At 41.2% G+C, this 17164-nt stretch overlaps 1 protein-coding gene across 3 annotated transcripts in view; it reads right to left on the bottom strand.

Moving 5' to 3' along the window:
• The window catches only part of LOC124789953 (uncharacterized Golgi apparatus membrane protein-like protein CG5021), a 72606-nt gene extending 56027 nt beyond the window's left edge, over positions 1–16579 (bottom strand). For all 3 annotated transcript variants that reach the window (XM_047257483.1, XM_047257484.1, XM_047257485.1), the window contains exons 1-3: positions 16489–16579; positions 15781–15848; positions 15543–15697 (exon numbers count right to left, since the gene is read on the bottom strand). In XM_047257483.1, the coding sequence (XP_047113439.1) occupies positions 15543–15697; positions 15781–15848; positions 16489–16503 (238 nt within the window). In that variant the 5' untranslated portion in view covers positions 16504–16579. The remainder of the gene's footprint in view (positions 1–15542; positions 15698–15780; positions 15849–16488) is intronic.
• Between the last annotated feature and the right edge of the window lie 585 nt (positions 16580–17164).

The raw sequence follows: 17164 nt of genomic DNA, 5'->3' as shown, positions 1-17164 counted from the left end.
AGTCTTCTATTTTTTTTTATTTTTTACAGAAGGAGAATGAAATTTTTTGTGAACATACTTGGAACATTTAGCTATAAGTTGGTATACGAAAGTATTTTCTCTTATTTACAGGTGAGCCATAATGGACCATAAAGTAGATGTCAGGTTGCGACAACAGTCAGTGATGGAGTTCCTCTCCAAGACCGGCAATAACTCTGTCACATTGACTCACAGGAATTTGCTCCCAGAGCACAGTGGTTCACAACAGTATCCAGTGGTGGTTGCAGATGTTTAAAAAAAAGGTGATTTCTCTCTACTGGACAATCCACAGTGCGGTAGACCATCGCCAGCAGTGAGTGATGTGAATAAGGAGCCCACAGATTTTTTTTTAAAAAAAAAAGTGTGACGACACAACAGCTTGCTCAAATGACTTGTTTGTCATTGGGTAGTGTGGTATCACTGATATAGTCACTAGGGTACAGAAAAATCTGTGCGCGTTGGGTGCCTCGATTACTGACAAGAGGAATGAAAACGATGAGAAAGAATGTGTGTGAGGGTCTCATGAAGACCTTTACTGAAGAGTGAAAACAGTGTTTTGAAGGCGTCGTTACCCGGGATGAAACAAGGTTGTTTCTGTCTGAACCTGAGAGCAAAATCCAATCCATGGAGTGGTGTAATCCGGGTTCCCCTCGGAAGAAGAAACCACGGCTTTCACAAACAGCAGGTCAAAAGGTGATGGCCTCCTTCTTCTGGGATCAGTGTGATGTTTTCATTGACTTTTTGGAACCTGAGTCCACAATTAACTGGGACCATTACTGTTTGTCACTGAACAAGCTGCGACATGCCATCAAGACCCACAGACCACAGCTGCAGGGTCACTTCATCAGACTACACCATGACATTTCCAAACTCCATACAGCCCTTATGATGCAGGAGAAAATCAGGAGAACAGGTTGAAAAATTGTTCCTCATCCTCCCTACAGTCCGGACTTGGCTCCATCTGACTTTTTACCTCTTTGGTCGTCTGGAGGGCCACATGCACGATAAAACATTCGATAGTGAGAAAGACCTTATTTCCTGTATCAAGCGATGGTGTAAAAGTCATTCCCCAGAATTTTACCAAAGAGCATTTGCATCATGGAAAGAACATTGGTCCAGATGCGTCACAGCTGATGGAGGCTACATTGAGTAGACTCAATGTATAGCTAAATGTTCCAAGTATATTCACAAAGGATTTCATTCTCCTACTGCAAAAAATAAAAAAATTAGAGACAACTGTGCAAAACTTTTTAAACGTCCTTTGTAATAGAACCCACTATGTTGCCTTGAATGGTAGGTGTTCGTCAGAAAAGGGGTAATGTCAGGAGTGCCACAGGAAGTGTGGTAGGGCAGTTTTGTTCTCTACACACACTAAGTGGCTGCAGAAGGATACAGAATGACTTGGATAGAATTTCTAACGAGTGTGATGAATGGCAGCCTGCTCTAAAAGTACAAACAATTATGTTAATGCAGGCCACTAATGTACAACTCGCATGACAGTGAAGACGGGACAGGACGGGACAGGACAGGACGGGACGGGACAGGACGGGACAGACAGGACAAGACAAGACAAATTATGTCTTGTGCGGGGGCACATAGAAGGTCTTTTAAGCTCCCTTGCTCAATTTGTCAGTGGAAAAGGAAGGGTACGGCCAGCATTAGCCCTAAGTGTTCTCCACCATGCAGCATATGGTGACTTGCAAAGTACGACTGTAGACGGTGACAGATAGTACCAAACAGAGAAATAAGAATGACAATAAGAATCATATAACATTGCAATAATAGGGCAGACTTAAAACATCTGAGTCTTACACATCAGTCACAACATTCAACAACAGTTTCCAACCTCAAGTCAACAAGTCAACCAAACAGAGAAATAAGAATGACAATAAGAATCATATAACATTGCAATAATAGGGCAGACTTAAAACATCTGAGTCTTACACATCAGTCACAACATTCAACAACAGTTTCCAACCTCAAGTCAACACCTGAGTATCTACATCTACATGATTACTCTGCTATTCACAATAAAGTGCCTGGCAGAGGGTTCAATGAACCACATTCAAGCTGTGTCTCTACCATTCCACTCTTGAGCGGCACGCAAGAAAAACAAGCACTTAAATTTTTCTGTGCAAGCCCTGATTTCTCTTATTTTATCGTGATCATTTCTCCCTCTGTAGGTGGGTGCCAACAGAAAGTTTTCACAATCGGAGGAGAAAACTGGTGATTGAAGTTTCAGGAGAAGAAACTGTCGCAACAAAAAATGCCTTTGTTTTAATGATTGCCACTCCAATTCACATATCATGTCTGTGGCACTGTATCCCTATTTCGCGATAACACAAAATGAGCCGCCCTTCTTTGTACTTTTTCGAAGTCATCCATCAGTCCCACCTGACGCAGATCCCTCACCACACAGCAATACTCCAGAATAGGGTGGACAAGTGTGGTTAAGCAGTTTCTTTAGTAGACCTGTTGCACCTTCTAAATGTTCTGGCAATGAATCACAGTCTTTGGTTTGCTCTACCCACAATACTACCCATGTGATCATTCCAATTCATGTTATTTGTAATTGTTATCCCTAAGTATATAGTTGAATTTACAGCCTTAAAATTTGTTTGACTTATCACGTAATCGAAATTTAGCGGATTTCTTATAGTACTCATGTGAATAACTTCACACTTTTATTTATTCAGGGTCAATTGTCACTTTTCGCACCATACAGATATCGTATCTAAATCATTTTGCAATTCGACTTGGTCATCTGATGACTTTACAAGACGGTAAATGACAGCATCATCTGCAAACAATCTAAGATGGCTAATCAGAATGTCTCCTATGTCGTTAATACAGATCAGGAACAATAGAGGGCCTATAACACATCCTTGGGGAACTCTATGACTTTCCATCTATTACTATGAGCTGTGACCTTTCTGACAGGAAATCATGAATCTAGTCGTACACCTGAGGTGATATCCCATAGGCACGCAGTTTGGTTAGAAGACACTTTTGAGGAACAGTGTCTAAAGCCTTCTGGGAATCTAAAAATATGGAATCAATTTGACATCCCCTGTCAATAGCACTCATTACTTCATGAGTGTGAAGAGCTAGCTGAGTTTCACAAGAACAATGTCTTCTGAATCCGTGCTGACTATATGTCAATAAATCTTTTCTTCGAGGTAATTCATAATTTTCGAACACAGTATATGTTCGAAAACCTTACTGCAAATCGACGTTAGTGATATGGACCTGTAATTCAGCAGATTACTCCTATTTCCCGTTTTGGGTATTGGTGTGACTTGAGCAGTTTTCCAGTCTTTAGGTACGGAACTTTCTGTGAGCGAGTGGTTGTATATAATTACTAAATATGGAGCTATCGCATCAGCATACTCTGAAAGGAACCTGACTGGTATACAATCTGGACCGGAGGCCTTGCCTTTATTATGTGATTTAAACTGCCTAGCTCTTTGGTGAAGGAGTTTCGGAAAACCATGTTTAATAACTCTGCTTTAGTGTTACTGTCATCAGTGACTTCGCCGTTGTTATAGCGCAGTGACGGTATTGATTCAGTCTTGCCGCTGGTGTGCTTTATGTATGACCAGAATTTCTTTGGGTTTTCTGCCAGATTCCGAGACAGAGTATCAATGTGGAAATTATTGAAAGCATCTCGCATTGAGGTACATGCTATATTTTGAACTTCTGCAAAACTTTGCCAATCTTGGGGATTTGCATTCTTTTAAATTTGGCATGCTTTTCTTGTTGCTTCAGCAACAGCAACTTGACCTGTTTTGTGTACCATGGGGGGGGGGGGCGGGGGGGCGGTCAGTACCATCACTTATTAATTTATGTGGTATATATCTCTAATGTCGTTGATAATATCTCTTTGAAATCATTCCACACCTTTTCTACGCTTAAGCGATCAGGTCGAAAGGAGTGGACACTGTCTCTCAAAAAGGCCTTAAGTGCATTTTTATCAGCTTTTTTAAATAGATGTACTTTGCGTTTCTGTCTGATGGTTGTGGATGTTATGGTATTCAGCCTAGCAGCAACTGTCTTGTGGTTGATAATCCCCGTATTCGTCGTGATACTCCCTACTAGTCCAGGATTATTTGTTGCCAGGAGGTCCAGTATGCTTTCGCAACCATTTACGCTTCAAGTGAGCTCATGAACTAATTACACAAAATAATTTTCTGGGACAGCATTCAGTACAATTTCAGATGACTTTCATGCCTACCACCAGCTTTAAACATATAATTTTTTCAGCTTATTGAGGGTGATTTGAGTCACCACCAACTATAATTGAAGGAGTGGGGTACCTATTTGGTTGGTTGGTTGGTTGGTCTGTTTAAAAGAGGGAGGGAGGAACCAAATTGCTAGGTCATCAGTCCCTCATCCCGATTAAAATAATTCCACAAGGGTGGGAGTACAATAATCGAGACATACAAAATACAGCAGGATGAAAGGAGAAACCCAGAAGAATGACAGAAGGACAACAAACACTAAAATGGAAAAATTTGGACAAGAAAACCACAGAGAGATGCAAGAAACATGCAGAAGAGATCAAAACAAGAGAGCAAATTACCATGGCTGGCTGACCATGAGAATAAAAATGAGAATCCAGCCACTCTGCGACACATTAAAACCTCCAACCTAAAAGCACTAGGGTGGAAGACACAGAGGACAAAGGGCACGCGCTAAAACTTAGATCAAATGATAAAACCCACCCTCACATATAAAACGTAAAACTAAAGCTCCTGTTGAGGCATTGTCGCCCAACACCAAAGGTACGGTGCTGGGAAAGTTAAAAGTCTGCAGCAGAGCAACTAAAAGTGGGCAGTCCAGCAAGAGGTACATGACTGTCATTTGCGAGCCACAGTTACACCAAGGTTGGTCTTCGCAACGGAGGAGGTAACCACGCGTTAGCCACGTACGGCCAATGCGGAGCCGGCAGAGGACAACTGATCCCCAGCGAGAGGACCACATGGAAGACTTCCACACATTCATAGTCTCCTTAATGATGTGTAGTTACCTCTATGTACTGTTATGCCATTCCATCTCCCAAAGCCGAAAAACTCTGCGGCGTAAGACACAATGAAGGTCAATTTCGGAGATGCCCATCTCCAGGAGCAGTTTCTGCGCAGCCTGTTTGGCCAGCCTGTTGGCAAGTTCGTTGCCTGGGATTCTGATGTGTCCAGGGGCCCACACGAACACCACTGAATGAAGGGACTGTTCCAGGACATAGATGGACTCCTGAATGGGCACTACCAAATGATGGCAAGGGTAGCACTGGTCGACAGCTTGTAGGCTGCTCAAGGAGTCAGTACACAGGAGAAATGACTCACCAGGGCATGAGCGGATGTGCTCAAGAGTACAAGAAATGGCCGCCAGCTTTGCAGTGAAAACACTGCAGCTATCTGGCAAGGAGTGCTGTTCAATATGTCCTCCATGAACATATGCAAAGCCTACGTGACCATCAGCCATTCAGCTGTCGGTGTAAACCACTTCATGGCCCCAGTACATGTTGAGAATTGAGAGGAAGTGATAGCAGAGAGCTGCAAGGTTAACGGAGTCCTTAGGGCCACGAAAAAGGTCCAGAAGAATCTGCGGCCTAGGTGTAAACCATGGAGGTGTACGTGAATGGACCTCGAAGAGAGGTGGTAATGGGAAGACTCCAGATCAGACAGAAGGGACCAGACGCGAGCCGCAATTGTAAGCCCTGACCTGGGCAGCCAATGCAGGAGATGACCGCCGTGGTTGAGAAAAGGAGATGGTAATTCAGATGTGCACGCCTAACCTTCAATGGAGGGACTCTGGCCTCCGTCAGGACACTGGTCACCGAACTCGTTCTAAATGCTCCCATCACTAGTCAAATGTCACAGTGGTGCACTGGGTCATGTAAATGCAACACTGAGGGTGCCGCCGAACCATAAACCACACTCCCGTAGTCAAGGAGGGATTGAACAAAGGCTCTGTAGACCTGCAGGAGCGTAGAGCGATCTGCACCCCGATTGTCATTGCTCAGGCAGCGGAAGGCACTGAGGTGCTGCCAGCACTTCAGCTTAAGCTGATGAAGGTGAGGCAGTCAAGTCAATCTGGCATCGGAAACCAGTCCTAAGAATCGATAGGTCTCCACTACAGTGAGTGGATCGTCATTAAGGTAAAGTTCTGGTTCTGGATGAACGATGCAACACCGACAGAAATGCATGACACGACTTCCTGGCTGAAGACTGGAAGCCACAGGCTAGAGCCCATGACTGTGCCTTGTGACTGGCTCCCTGCAGGTGCCGCTCAGCAATACCAGTACAGTGCAGAAGTCATCTGCATACAGAGAAGGCGAGACTGACGACCCTACAGCAGCTGCCACACCGTCAATAGCCACTAAAAATAGACACACACTCAATATGGAGCCCTGCAGAACGCCATTCTCCTGAATACATGGCAACTATGGGGAGCACCACCTTGAAGATGGAAAGTACGGAGTGACAGGAAGTTTTGGATAAAAATCGGGAGCGAGCCCCAGAGACCCCACTCATACAAGGTGGCAAGGATATGATGTTGCCAGGTCGTGTCATATGCTTTACATAAATAAAATAAGATGGCAACCAGATGTTGGCATCTGGAAAAGGCTGTTTGGATGGCAGACTCGAAGGACACAAGATATCAATGGTAGAGCGACCCATGGCAGAAGCCGCCCTGACATGGAGCCAGTAGGCCACGTGACTCCATGACCAGCCCAACCGCAAAGACACCATCATTCCAGCAGTTAATAAAGAACGCTGGTGAGGCTGATGGGGCGGTAGCTATCCACATCAAGCAGGTTTTGACCGGGTTTGAGCACTGGAATGATGGTGCTTTCCCGCCATTATGATGGAAAGACACCATCGCATGGAAAGACACCATCGCACCACATCTGGTTGAAGATGACAAGATGTCACTTGTAGTCAGATGAAAGATGTTTAATCATCTGACTGTGGATCCAATCTGGCCCAGGAGCTGTGTTGGGGCAATGTGCAAGGGCACTGAGGAGTTCCCACTCTGTAAACGGGGTGTTATAGGGTTCACCATGGCGTGTAGTGAACGAGAGGACTTTCCTTTCCAACTGTCGTTTGAAGGTGCAAAAGGCTGGGGGTAGTTCTCTGATGCAGAGGCTTGAGTCTAGTGCTCGGCAATTGCTTTTGCATCGGTAGATAATGATGTTAATGCCAGGGACACCTGTTGGGGTCTGGTACCCAAAGAGACGTCTGATCTTCATCCGGACTTGAGAAGGTGACGTATGGCACCCAATGGTGGACACGCACTTCTCCCAACACTCCTCTTTCTGTCATTTTATAAGCTAGCGAATGCAGGCATGGAGCTGTTTAGAACAGAAAAACAAATGCTGAGATGGAAAATGCCAGCCTGTACAGGATGTAACTAAGCTCCCTATACAGGTGTTGAGGACTTCTAGTGGGGACCAATTCACACCTGACAATGTTCAGTTTTCCTGCGCCACACAAAATGCAACATCACACGTTCAAAGCTACAGCATTTTTGGTACCACAGACTAGGGTATTACATGTGTCATTCATGGGTCACCTGATGTTCCACACCCACTACCATTTGTTTACATGCCATTCAGTTGAGTTTGTGATCTTCCCAGAGAGATTTGTAACTGTTGTTGTGCTTCCGTTCTTTGTTCACACTATACTGCTATAGAGTAGCAATCATACACTAGAGTACACAATGCCAGCTTCAAGTACATTTGTAATGTGTTGCTGTTGACCAATGTTTAACTACATATTTGTGGAATACACTGACATTATGTTATTGTATGGCAAAGCTCGGTGCAATGGGAGGGCTGCTCATCAGTTTTATATGGAACATTTTTCACAGTACCAAACATCTTTGCACTTCCTCTTTGCTATAGTGTACCAGCAGGCCACGGAGACAGTAGGGCTAACTACAGTGCTGCACAACACAGTTTAAAGAGGCTGTGATCCATGCAGCGGAAGAGGACACAACAATGAGTATCAGAACATAGCAGGTACACTGAATGAGGATCACTGATCTGTCTGGTGCATTCTCCATGAGCAGTAGCTACACCCATACCATCCCCAGAAGGTACACGCAATGCGGACAAAGGCTTTTTCATCACAAGTCAGTTCTGCAGATAGTTTTGCACCATTATGTGGATGAGCCAGACTTCCCACGGCAGATCTTTTTCCTCAGGATGAAGCCAAGTTCACCAGAGAATGTGTTCTTAACTCCCACAACAGTTATGTGTGGGCTGACGGAAACCACCATGCTGCTCACACCCATGTGTTTCGTAAATGATACGATCGAAACATTTGGGCACAGTTCCTGGATGGTCATGTGACTGAGCCATATCCTCTTCCATAACATCTCACGGGTGCTGTGTACTTGCAATTCCGTGACAGTGTACTGCACAAGCTCCTGGAAGATGTGCATTTCATGTGCATCTAACATGGTTCCAGCATTATGGCACATCCCATTATTTTCCATGAGTGGTCAGAGATCATCTGAACCATCAGTTTGGGCAACAGTGAATATGTTCTGGTGAGCCAACTGCTTTGTCTTCATGTTCTCCTGATTTTAATCCACTAAACTACTGCTTGTGGGGTCACATGAAATCCTTGATCTACGAGACCCCTGTGGAATCCAAGCAGTCCTACTGGCATGGGCTATGGCTGCAGCAGATGCTGGAGAGAAGGGACTAGTGGCTGTACTGGAACATGGCATGGACATATCATATCTGTGTTTGTGTTGGTGGTTGTCACATCAGGCCCTACCTGTAAGTGGATCCAGATGACGGGCAGCAAGAGTCACGGAACAACATGTGTTGTGGCATTTTGCATGTTCTCAGACATGAGTTCTTATGCTAAACTCAAGTGTCTTGATCCCCATCCAAGTGAAGTCCATAAACAGAATTTAGTTATACCTTATACATTTGAATGAACAGAAAAGCTAAATGTGAATCATGTACATAATAATCAGGTATCCAGCTACAGCACTGCAACGCTCCAAAATACTAAAGTGTAGCACTTGGCAAGGCTCCTAAGCAAAATCTTCGTGCAAAACTAACTGATATGCATACTGACATGGTCAGACTGGGGCATGAGGTTGTAGACATTCCTTAACAGCTCATGCTTTAGCAATGGCACTGTGTTTCCTGCTGCTGATTACATTTCACAAGATTAGTGTTTATTACCCTCTGCTAGGCATGTAGATGCAGCAGCCAATTAAACCCACGCCAATACTTGTACTTTATTCCCAAGTCAACCCAGCATCAGTATTTGTGAGTGTCAGTTAAGGTGGGTTTAAAGTAGAAGAGGGCAGTGTCCATCTGCTACACTATACACATAGGCTACAGCTCATCAGTAGTAGCCGAAGTTCCAGAAAAGCATCCTGAGAATGCCCAAAGTGCCTGCTGTCAGGTCTGAGAACACAAGACTGGAACTGTGGAAGAAGAAACCTCTTCTCTGCAGACAGAGAATTCATTCTGGCTGCAGACATGGGGAGTTGCGCAGAGATTTTTTTACTCCTTAAATTATTTGGACATTGTATTTATTTCACTGTTAACATTTGACAATACTGATCAGACAGACCACTGGTTACTGGTTTTTTAAAGTCATTTCAGGTTGTTTGGTCTGTAAAAAAACTGTCTGTAGCTGCAGCACTACATCCTCAAATCCTTTGAGAATTTTACTGCTGTGAGGAATCCAAACCTAGATGCCAACAACTCTAGGCACTGTCTGTCAGTATTATCTGAGAGAAACTGAACACACAAGTCTCCACAAACAATGGCTCTCCTTTTAGTTAGTGAGTTAGTTAGTCAGTTAGTTACTGTCATGTTCCATATATCATTTTGTGTGATAAATCGTCATGATGTGGAATGGGTCATTTTAGATTCATATTGCAAATTAATTTGTATATCTATTTGTACTCTAAAAATCACCATATAATTTCTTCTCCCCCAAAATGAAAACACGATATACAGATTGAGTTAGCAATTCCTACCCATCACCTTTTACACATTACAAACATAGAAATTCTTCTATGGAAAAGGAGTAGTTGTCAAGGAGGGTTCAATTTTACCTTGCTGTCTGTGAGACATTTTATACCACTGGGTAAATGGTAAAAATTTTTGTTGCAGCATTGTGCACCCCTTTCTGTGCTAAGGTTGTCTTTAATGTTGAGAAATGAATGTCATTTTTTCTTCTAGTATTGTAATTATGTATCTCATTGTTCCTTTTGAAGTGCAGGGGATAATTTACAACAAACATCATGAGGGAATAAATATATTGTGAAGCAATAGTCAGAATGCCCAACCCCTTAAACAGATGTCTACAAGATGATCGCGGGTGAGCACCACAATATTCTTATAGCACATTTTTGGGCAATGAAGACCTTCTTTCTTAGAGATGAGTTACCCCAGACATTATTCCACATGACATTACTGAATGAAAATAAGCGAAATATGTAAACTTACTAATTTCTCTCTCCCAAAAATTTGCTATGATTCTAAGTGCAAATGTGGTTGAACCAAGTTGTTTTAGGAGTTCCAAAATGTGTTTTTTTCCCCCAGTTTAAATCCTCGTCAATATGGATACCTAAGAATTTTGAAGTTTGTTCGCCACTTCTTCTATTTCTGTATGTATACTGGAAGCGATTACAATACTGGTGTGATCTGCTTGTTGAACATTAGGCGGTAGATCATTTACACATGAGGGGTGTTTGAAAAGTCCATGCAAAGTCCGAGAGATGGCACCACTGGTGCATATCAAGGTCATGTTTAGTTAATAGCATCTTTGGAAAGAACGCAAACCAAGTTTCAGCCACGTTGGTCTATTTCTTTGTGTTTGGCATTCGTGTGAATCAAGGAAGTCGAGTGATTGTCAAAAAATGGACAAAAAAGAATTTCCTATGGTGATTAAATATTACTTTATGAAAGGTAAAACGCTTTGGGAGACTAAAGAGAAGCTTGATAAACATTACGGTGACTCTGCACCTTTGATTAGAGCAATTTATAAGTGGTTTCAAAATTTTCGGAGTGGTCATATGATGCTGAACGTTCTGGACGCCCTGTGGAAGTTACGACTCAAGAAATCATTGATAAAATCCATGATATGGTGACGGATGACAGAAGAGTTAAGGTGCGTAAGATTGCTAGTGCTGTGGGCATCTCAAATGAACAGAAACATAATATTTTGCATAAAGATTTGGACATGAGAAAACTATCCGCATGATGGGTTCCGCGATTGCTCACACTTGGCCAAAAACTGAATCATGTGAAGTGTTGCAAGGATGGTTTGCAGCTGTTCAGGAAGAATCGCAGGACTTTAAGCGTCGTTTCGTCACTGTGGATGAATCTTGGCTACATTACTATACTCCTGAGACCAAACAACAATCTAAACAATGGGTTACCAAGGGAGAATCCGCATCGAAAAAGGTGAAGACCATTCCTTTGGCCATAAAGGTTATGGCGACTGTCTTTTGGGATTTGCAAGGGATAATCCTCATCGACTATCTAGAAAAGGGTAAAACTATTAAAGGTGCATATTATTCATCGCTATTGCATCATTTGAAAACCGAGCTACAAGAAAAACGCCGGCGATTGGACCGCAAAAAAGACCTTTTCCATCACGACAATGCACCAGCACACACCTCAGCATTTGTGGTCGCAAAATTATTGGAAATAGGATTCCAACTCATTCACATCCCCCTTTTCTCCAGACTTGGCTCCCTCAGCCTACTACTTGTTCCCCAATTTGAAGAAATGGCTGGTGGGACAAAGATTTTATTCAAACAAGGAGGTGATTGCAGCAACTAATAGCTAGTTTGCAGACTTGGACAATTCCTATTATTCAGAAGGGATCAACAAATTAGAACAGTGTTGGACGAGTGTATAAGTCTAAAAGGAGACTATGTCGAAAAATAAGAAAGGTTTACCCCAAACACTTAAGTAGTTTTTATTTTTGCACGGACTTTTCAAATGCCCCTCTTATATGAGAAACAGCAGTGGACTGTTCATTATGCAACCAGATGGTGCCGTTTCCTGATGTTAGTACTAAAGATTTTTGTGCTCACATCAACACCTTTTGTAACGAACTGTGCTTAGATGAAGAAAGCAAGCCAAATTGTATACGTTTCATTAAGAACATTGATGTTATTTATTTCAATAAAACAAAACACATTTGGCGACAAAAATATGTATTTCCTTGGAGATGCAAGACAGATTTAAAATAACTTCATTGATTTCAGAACTAACCTCAGGAAAAAGTAGGCCTCTAGAAAGAAGTGTATAAGGTGGGAAGAATTGTGTAAAGCAACACTGTAGGTGACCGCAAATAAAATGTTGGTTATACTATGTTCGTTACTGTCAGTTATTGCCCACTGTGGTATACCTACTATTTTACTTGTATTTTGTGGTTCTTCTTTTGAGAAATATATGAGTACATAGCATACACACTGCCAGCAACAGACAACTTTTTAACATTTAACTACTTTTGAAGTGCCAAAATGTACTGTAACAAATAAAATGTTTATAAGATGCCACACTGTACAATGTACTTGCAAGTGGGACGGTTGCAATTCCTGAAATCCATCGCCCATGGCCTGCTGAGGAGCACTGCAGTCCTGGGTCCAAGGATAAACCGCTGCTCCATTATGCCACAAACAGATAAACCAGCCTGTGGGCAGGCAGGTGGGTGAGACTAGATTCGATGGGCAGGACCTGCACGTTAGTGGAAACCAAATGGCTTCAGGTTGGCAGGCCTGATCCATTACAGATACCTGCAGGAAAGGTCGCAGTTTTGGCCCATCACAGAAATCCACCTGTGTGGTCAGCTATTCATGAGCCACAGACAGCATGTTGATGGACCACGATGATCAATCATGCAACACATAACTTGTTCAAATACTCTGAGAATCAATAATAATGAGAAAAGGTAGCAACTCACTGTAAAGATGGTTGCTGAGTGGGGCAGGTGTGTAGAAAAAGACAGTCACACTCTCACAACAAATTTTCAGTCATACCTTTTGTCAGAAAATGAGAGCACACATGCACTCACACAATCACTCAGACACAACTCATGCATACGACTGGCATCTCCGGCCGCTGCATGTGCAGTCTCTGAGAATTAGATCCAAACAAACCACTCCTCGTGTCTCCCTGCCTCTCATAAGCAGCGGCTAGGCTAGCAGCAAGAAGTGGTGGCAGCACTGACTGCAATCTGCGGAGAGTGGTAGAAAGAGGAGAAGCAGTAAGTATGAGAGAGTAGGGAAGCGGCACATGTGCTCAGCTGCACCCAGCCAGTGACAATGCAAGACACCTCAGTAAAGAAATCATTTCTTTTCTCCTTGGCTACTTTCAAAAAGTGAGTAGTCTGATGGTTGTTCAAACTAGTGATTGGTTTTGAATATGTAGCAAGCTCTGGTACTGAGCTGTCAAAATGAGCCAGCAAACTGATTTGGATGTTTCATACAGTTTAAAAGATGAGACTCAAACCCTTGATTGGTGTACGGTCAGTCATTTCAACATGAAAGAGATAGAGAGTGACAATCACAAATGAAGCTGGCACCTAAGAATAGTTTGGGTGATAGTTTCACATTGTGGTGTTGCTTAAGACGGGAAATAATTAGCTCCAGAAACATTGCTCAGTAAAGAAAGGTTCCTGGTTCACAGGCAGCAAAATACCAATAATTACCATTTTACAACTAATGTGCTTTTTGGTCTTTTAATTTAGTAGTACTTAAAAAAAAGTAAGTACAACTCAGTAATTATAGTGTAGTTGATCTGAATGAGTACTTGAGAGAAATTTGAATCTCTATGTGTTTATCTCTAAACAGAAAACTTGCTGTTAAAGATTTAACTGTGCTGACTGATTAATTCCTATTTGGGAAAAGAAAATTTGGGCAAAGAAATAACGCAACAGGATGAGGGGTATTTGGCACTATTGAAAGTGATTTTTTACACATTGTCAAAGAGGAAGACAGGACTACAAAAGTTGAAGATGTCAAAGAGGAGTCTCGGGAGGTACTTTGGACACGACAAAAGAAAATATTATCCATAATGCCCATCTGTTTCAGTTCATGTAAGTGTCTAAAAGATAAGATGAAGGAATCAATCACCTTTGCATAAACTGTACCCTTCATTTCAAGGATCCAAAAATAGGAGTAAATACAAATGGCATTGACGGAACTTCACCAGTTGTTAAAAGATATTTACAAGGACCAAGTTAGTGCAAATAGTTATTTGACCCATTTATTTGATTATATACTGAAACGACTATGTAAAGACAAAATACACTTACTTACATATTTTATGAACTTTTGCAATTGCTGTAAGGATATGACTGACTGAAAATATCATGATATTAATGGGTATATTATGGTCCCTTTTCAGAGATACAGTGTACAAACAATTTACTGAGATTATAGAACGGATAATATTGTGTACAAAATCCCTCACTCTGATCACTAAAATAATATTTGCTCTATAAAAAATATTGTTTGCCATAAGACGGGTCTGGAAGTTCACTGCCATGTAAAATCCCTCCTTACAAATTGCTATCTACTACACAATTATTGCAATGCTTAAGGAAGTGGCTATCCAAAGTGGCTATACAACAGTTTAACAAACACTATGTATGCAAAATAGCCATGAAATAAACATGTCACCTCTGAAAATTGGTCTTCTTTAATCATTAAGACAAAAACAACATACTACCTAAAACAGTACATAATAAGGAAAGGACCTTCCCAATATTTTGTTTAGGTCAGTTAACTATTATCTTGCATCACTTATGCAGAAAACAAAATTGATAAAGGGGTCAAACTGCTGTTACAGACAGATGACAAACATTTCCTGAAAACGAGGATTAACAAACAAATAACCATGTATCCTCAACAACCAAGGAGAAAGAACTGCTCTCCTCTTTATTACAAAAATGAATAATGCATTATCAAAACTGACATAAAATCATCGAGATATTATATAAATTTATAACAAACACTGAGAGATTCAAAACGCAATCATAAGTTGAATCTTTGTGTTTAGCCTCAAGGTGGTACAATAATTTCAAAGGGATGTTCAAGTATTAGGACAAACTCTAGAATAAGTCTACAGTAGCTACAACATCTGTTTCACAAATGATATTCAGGGATTCAAGAAAAGAGCTTGATTTTAAACCGGAAGGCAGCTGTATATATAGGCAATATTTCTTTTGCCACAGAACTAAATCAAATGGACAAAGCATATGCTGAAAATGATTACAACCAACACCATAAAATCATGAAGAGACAGACTTCAAAACAATTTTCAGATGCATTTAATAGGCGTTCATGTGACAAAAACTAGAAAACTACAGACAATACAATGAGAAAGTATTTTAACATCATGCCAAAATTATTAGTTCATTCAGATTTGCCAAAAGCACATAATCAGGATATAAAGTTTATCACAATTTCACTAATTAAGAACAAATTATGACTCCAAAAACTGATAATACAAGCCATCAACATACCTGTAATATTCTTCACAGTCCAAAAATCCATTGACAGAAGCAACACTATCGTCACAAAACTCGCTATGAAACTAGTACTGAACAGGCCACATAACATGTACACTAGCAGCGCTGATACTCTAAAGGATAAATGGAAAAATGTGACATATGGGTGCCTGTAAAATGACAGCTTTTTTAGTACACCACAAGCAATTATGAAAATGAGAAATCAACTGGTTAATAGAAATACTTGTCTTACACTATTTTCTTAGAGTTTATTTCCTCCTCTTCGCCAAACGCCAGCGTGTCATCGTCTAAAAGTGGCGCCTGAAATAATATCGAATAAAATATTAAGTTAAGAGAATCGGAATCGATGTGTAGAGCAAGTTACCAAATTTAAAAGAATTAATGTGAATTAGAAACAATTTTTTAAATAGCAATAAGGATTCCAAACTAGAACTTGGCCTTTTCTGAGGTTCGTCACGGTATGAGCGAATTAATAGACATATGAAGATTTGCAGTGTACTTGAGGCTCTACCTAGCTGCTAGATGATACACTGACAAGTGCGAACGATCCAAGTTCGATTCCAAGCCGCTACGCCTGTTTCAATTAAGATTCCACAGCAGGGTACACTTCATTCAACAATAATGTTCTGAGTAAAATACACTACCGGTACCTCCTCCCTAGTTTCCAAAAATGCTTTTAGTTTCTTAGATTAATGCACGACAAATAATAAAGATTTATGAAGAGTTAAGTTAAGCATTAGTGCAAGCTGACGTATTATAAAGAATCTTCCAAAAAGTCTCGTCTTATATACTCAAGTGGTTCAACGCTTAACAGGATGCGTAACTCTCAGACTTTTGAAACAGCGTCATCTCAACAATGAAACGTCAACAATTTACGTTTCATGATCGAATTGCATATTTACTTTCATTATACCGTAATGTAAACATAAGGACAACTCACCGAAGCAGACGCCATTTTTCGCTGTTTTGACTGAAACTACCATGTGTCAGTCATAGCTCTGCCACTGACGCGTATCAACAGCTGGCAAATCAAAGATATCGTTTAAGGACTCTCCATGTCAAACTAAACTGGGAAAGACAATATATTCCAACATTTGGCAGACAAACAAGGTTCTGAAATAAGAGTGTGGCTGACTAGTATGATTCGTACCACTAACCCTAAGAAAATTCTTTAATATACGTATAAAAGATTACACTATTGCGGCTTACTCATGCATAACTGACATGGGAAAAGCAGGAGTTGTTACACATATTAAGGCAGAACGCAACTTCAAAAACATTAACATAAAAAGATTTTGTCGTGATCTGCACAATGAAGTGTGTGCTTGTGAACTAATACTGAAAAATAATTGACTTTTAGTTGTATCAGTATATTGAGCACTACTGGGAAATCTTGAACTGTTTATGAGGAATCTGGATTCCTTACTGTGGTATCTGTCAGAGAACAGCAAGTAATTATTAGGCTGTGGTTACTTCACTGTAGATTTTCTAAAGTATTGTGATAATATAGCTGGTGAACTAAATAGAAACCTAGTCCCAACAGGGAATCATATAGCGCCTGTAGAAAAAAAGTGTTCCCAGACTGTTACCTGAAATGCTCCTCCTTGATACTGACA

Source organism: Schistocerca piceifrons, chromosome 3 (assembly GCF_021461385.2).
Source record: "Schistocerca piceifrons isolate TAMUIC-IGC-003096 chromosome 3, iqSchPice1.1, whole genome shotgun sequence".
NCBI classification, from domain to species: Eukaryota; Metazoa; Arthropoda; class Insecta; order Orthoptera; family Acrididae; genus Schistocerca; species Schistocerca piceifrons.
The sequence above is the reverse complement of the archived record's forward strand: the minus strand, read 5'-3'. Positions and strand labels throughout refer to the sequence as shown.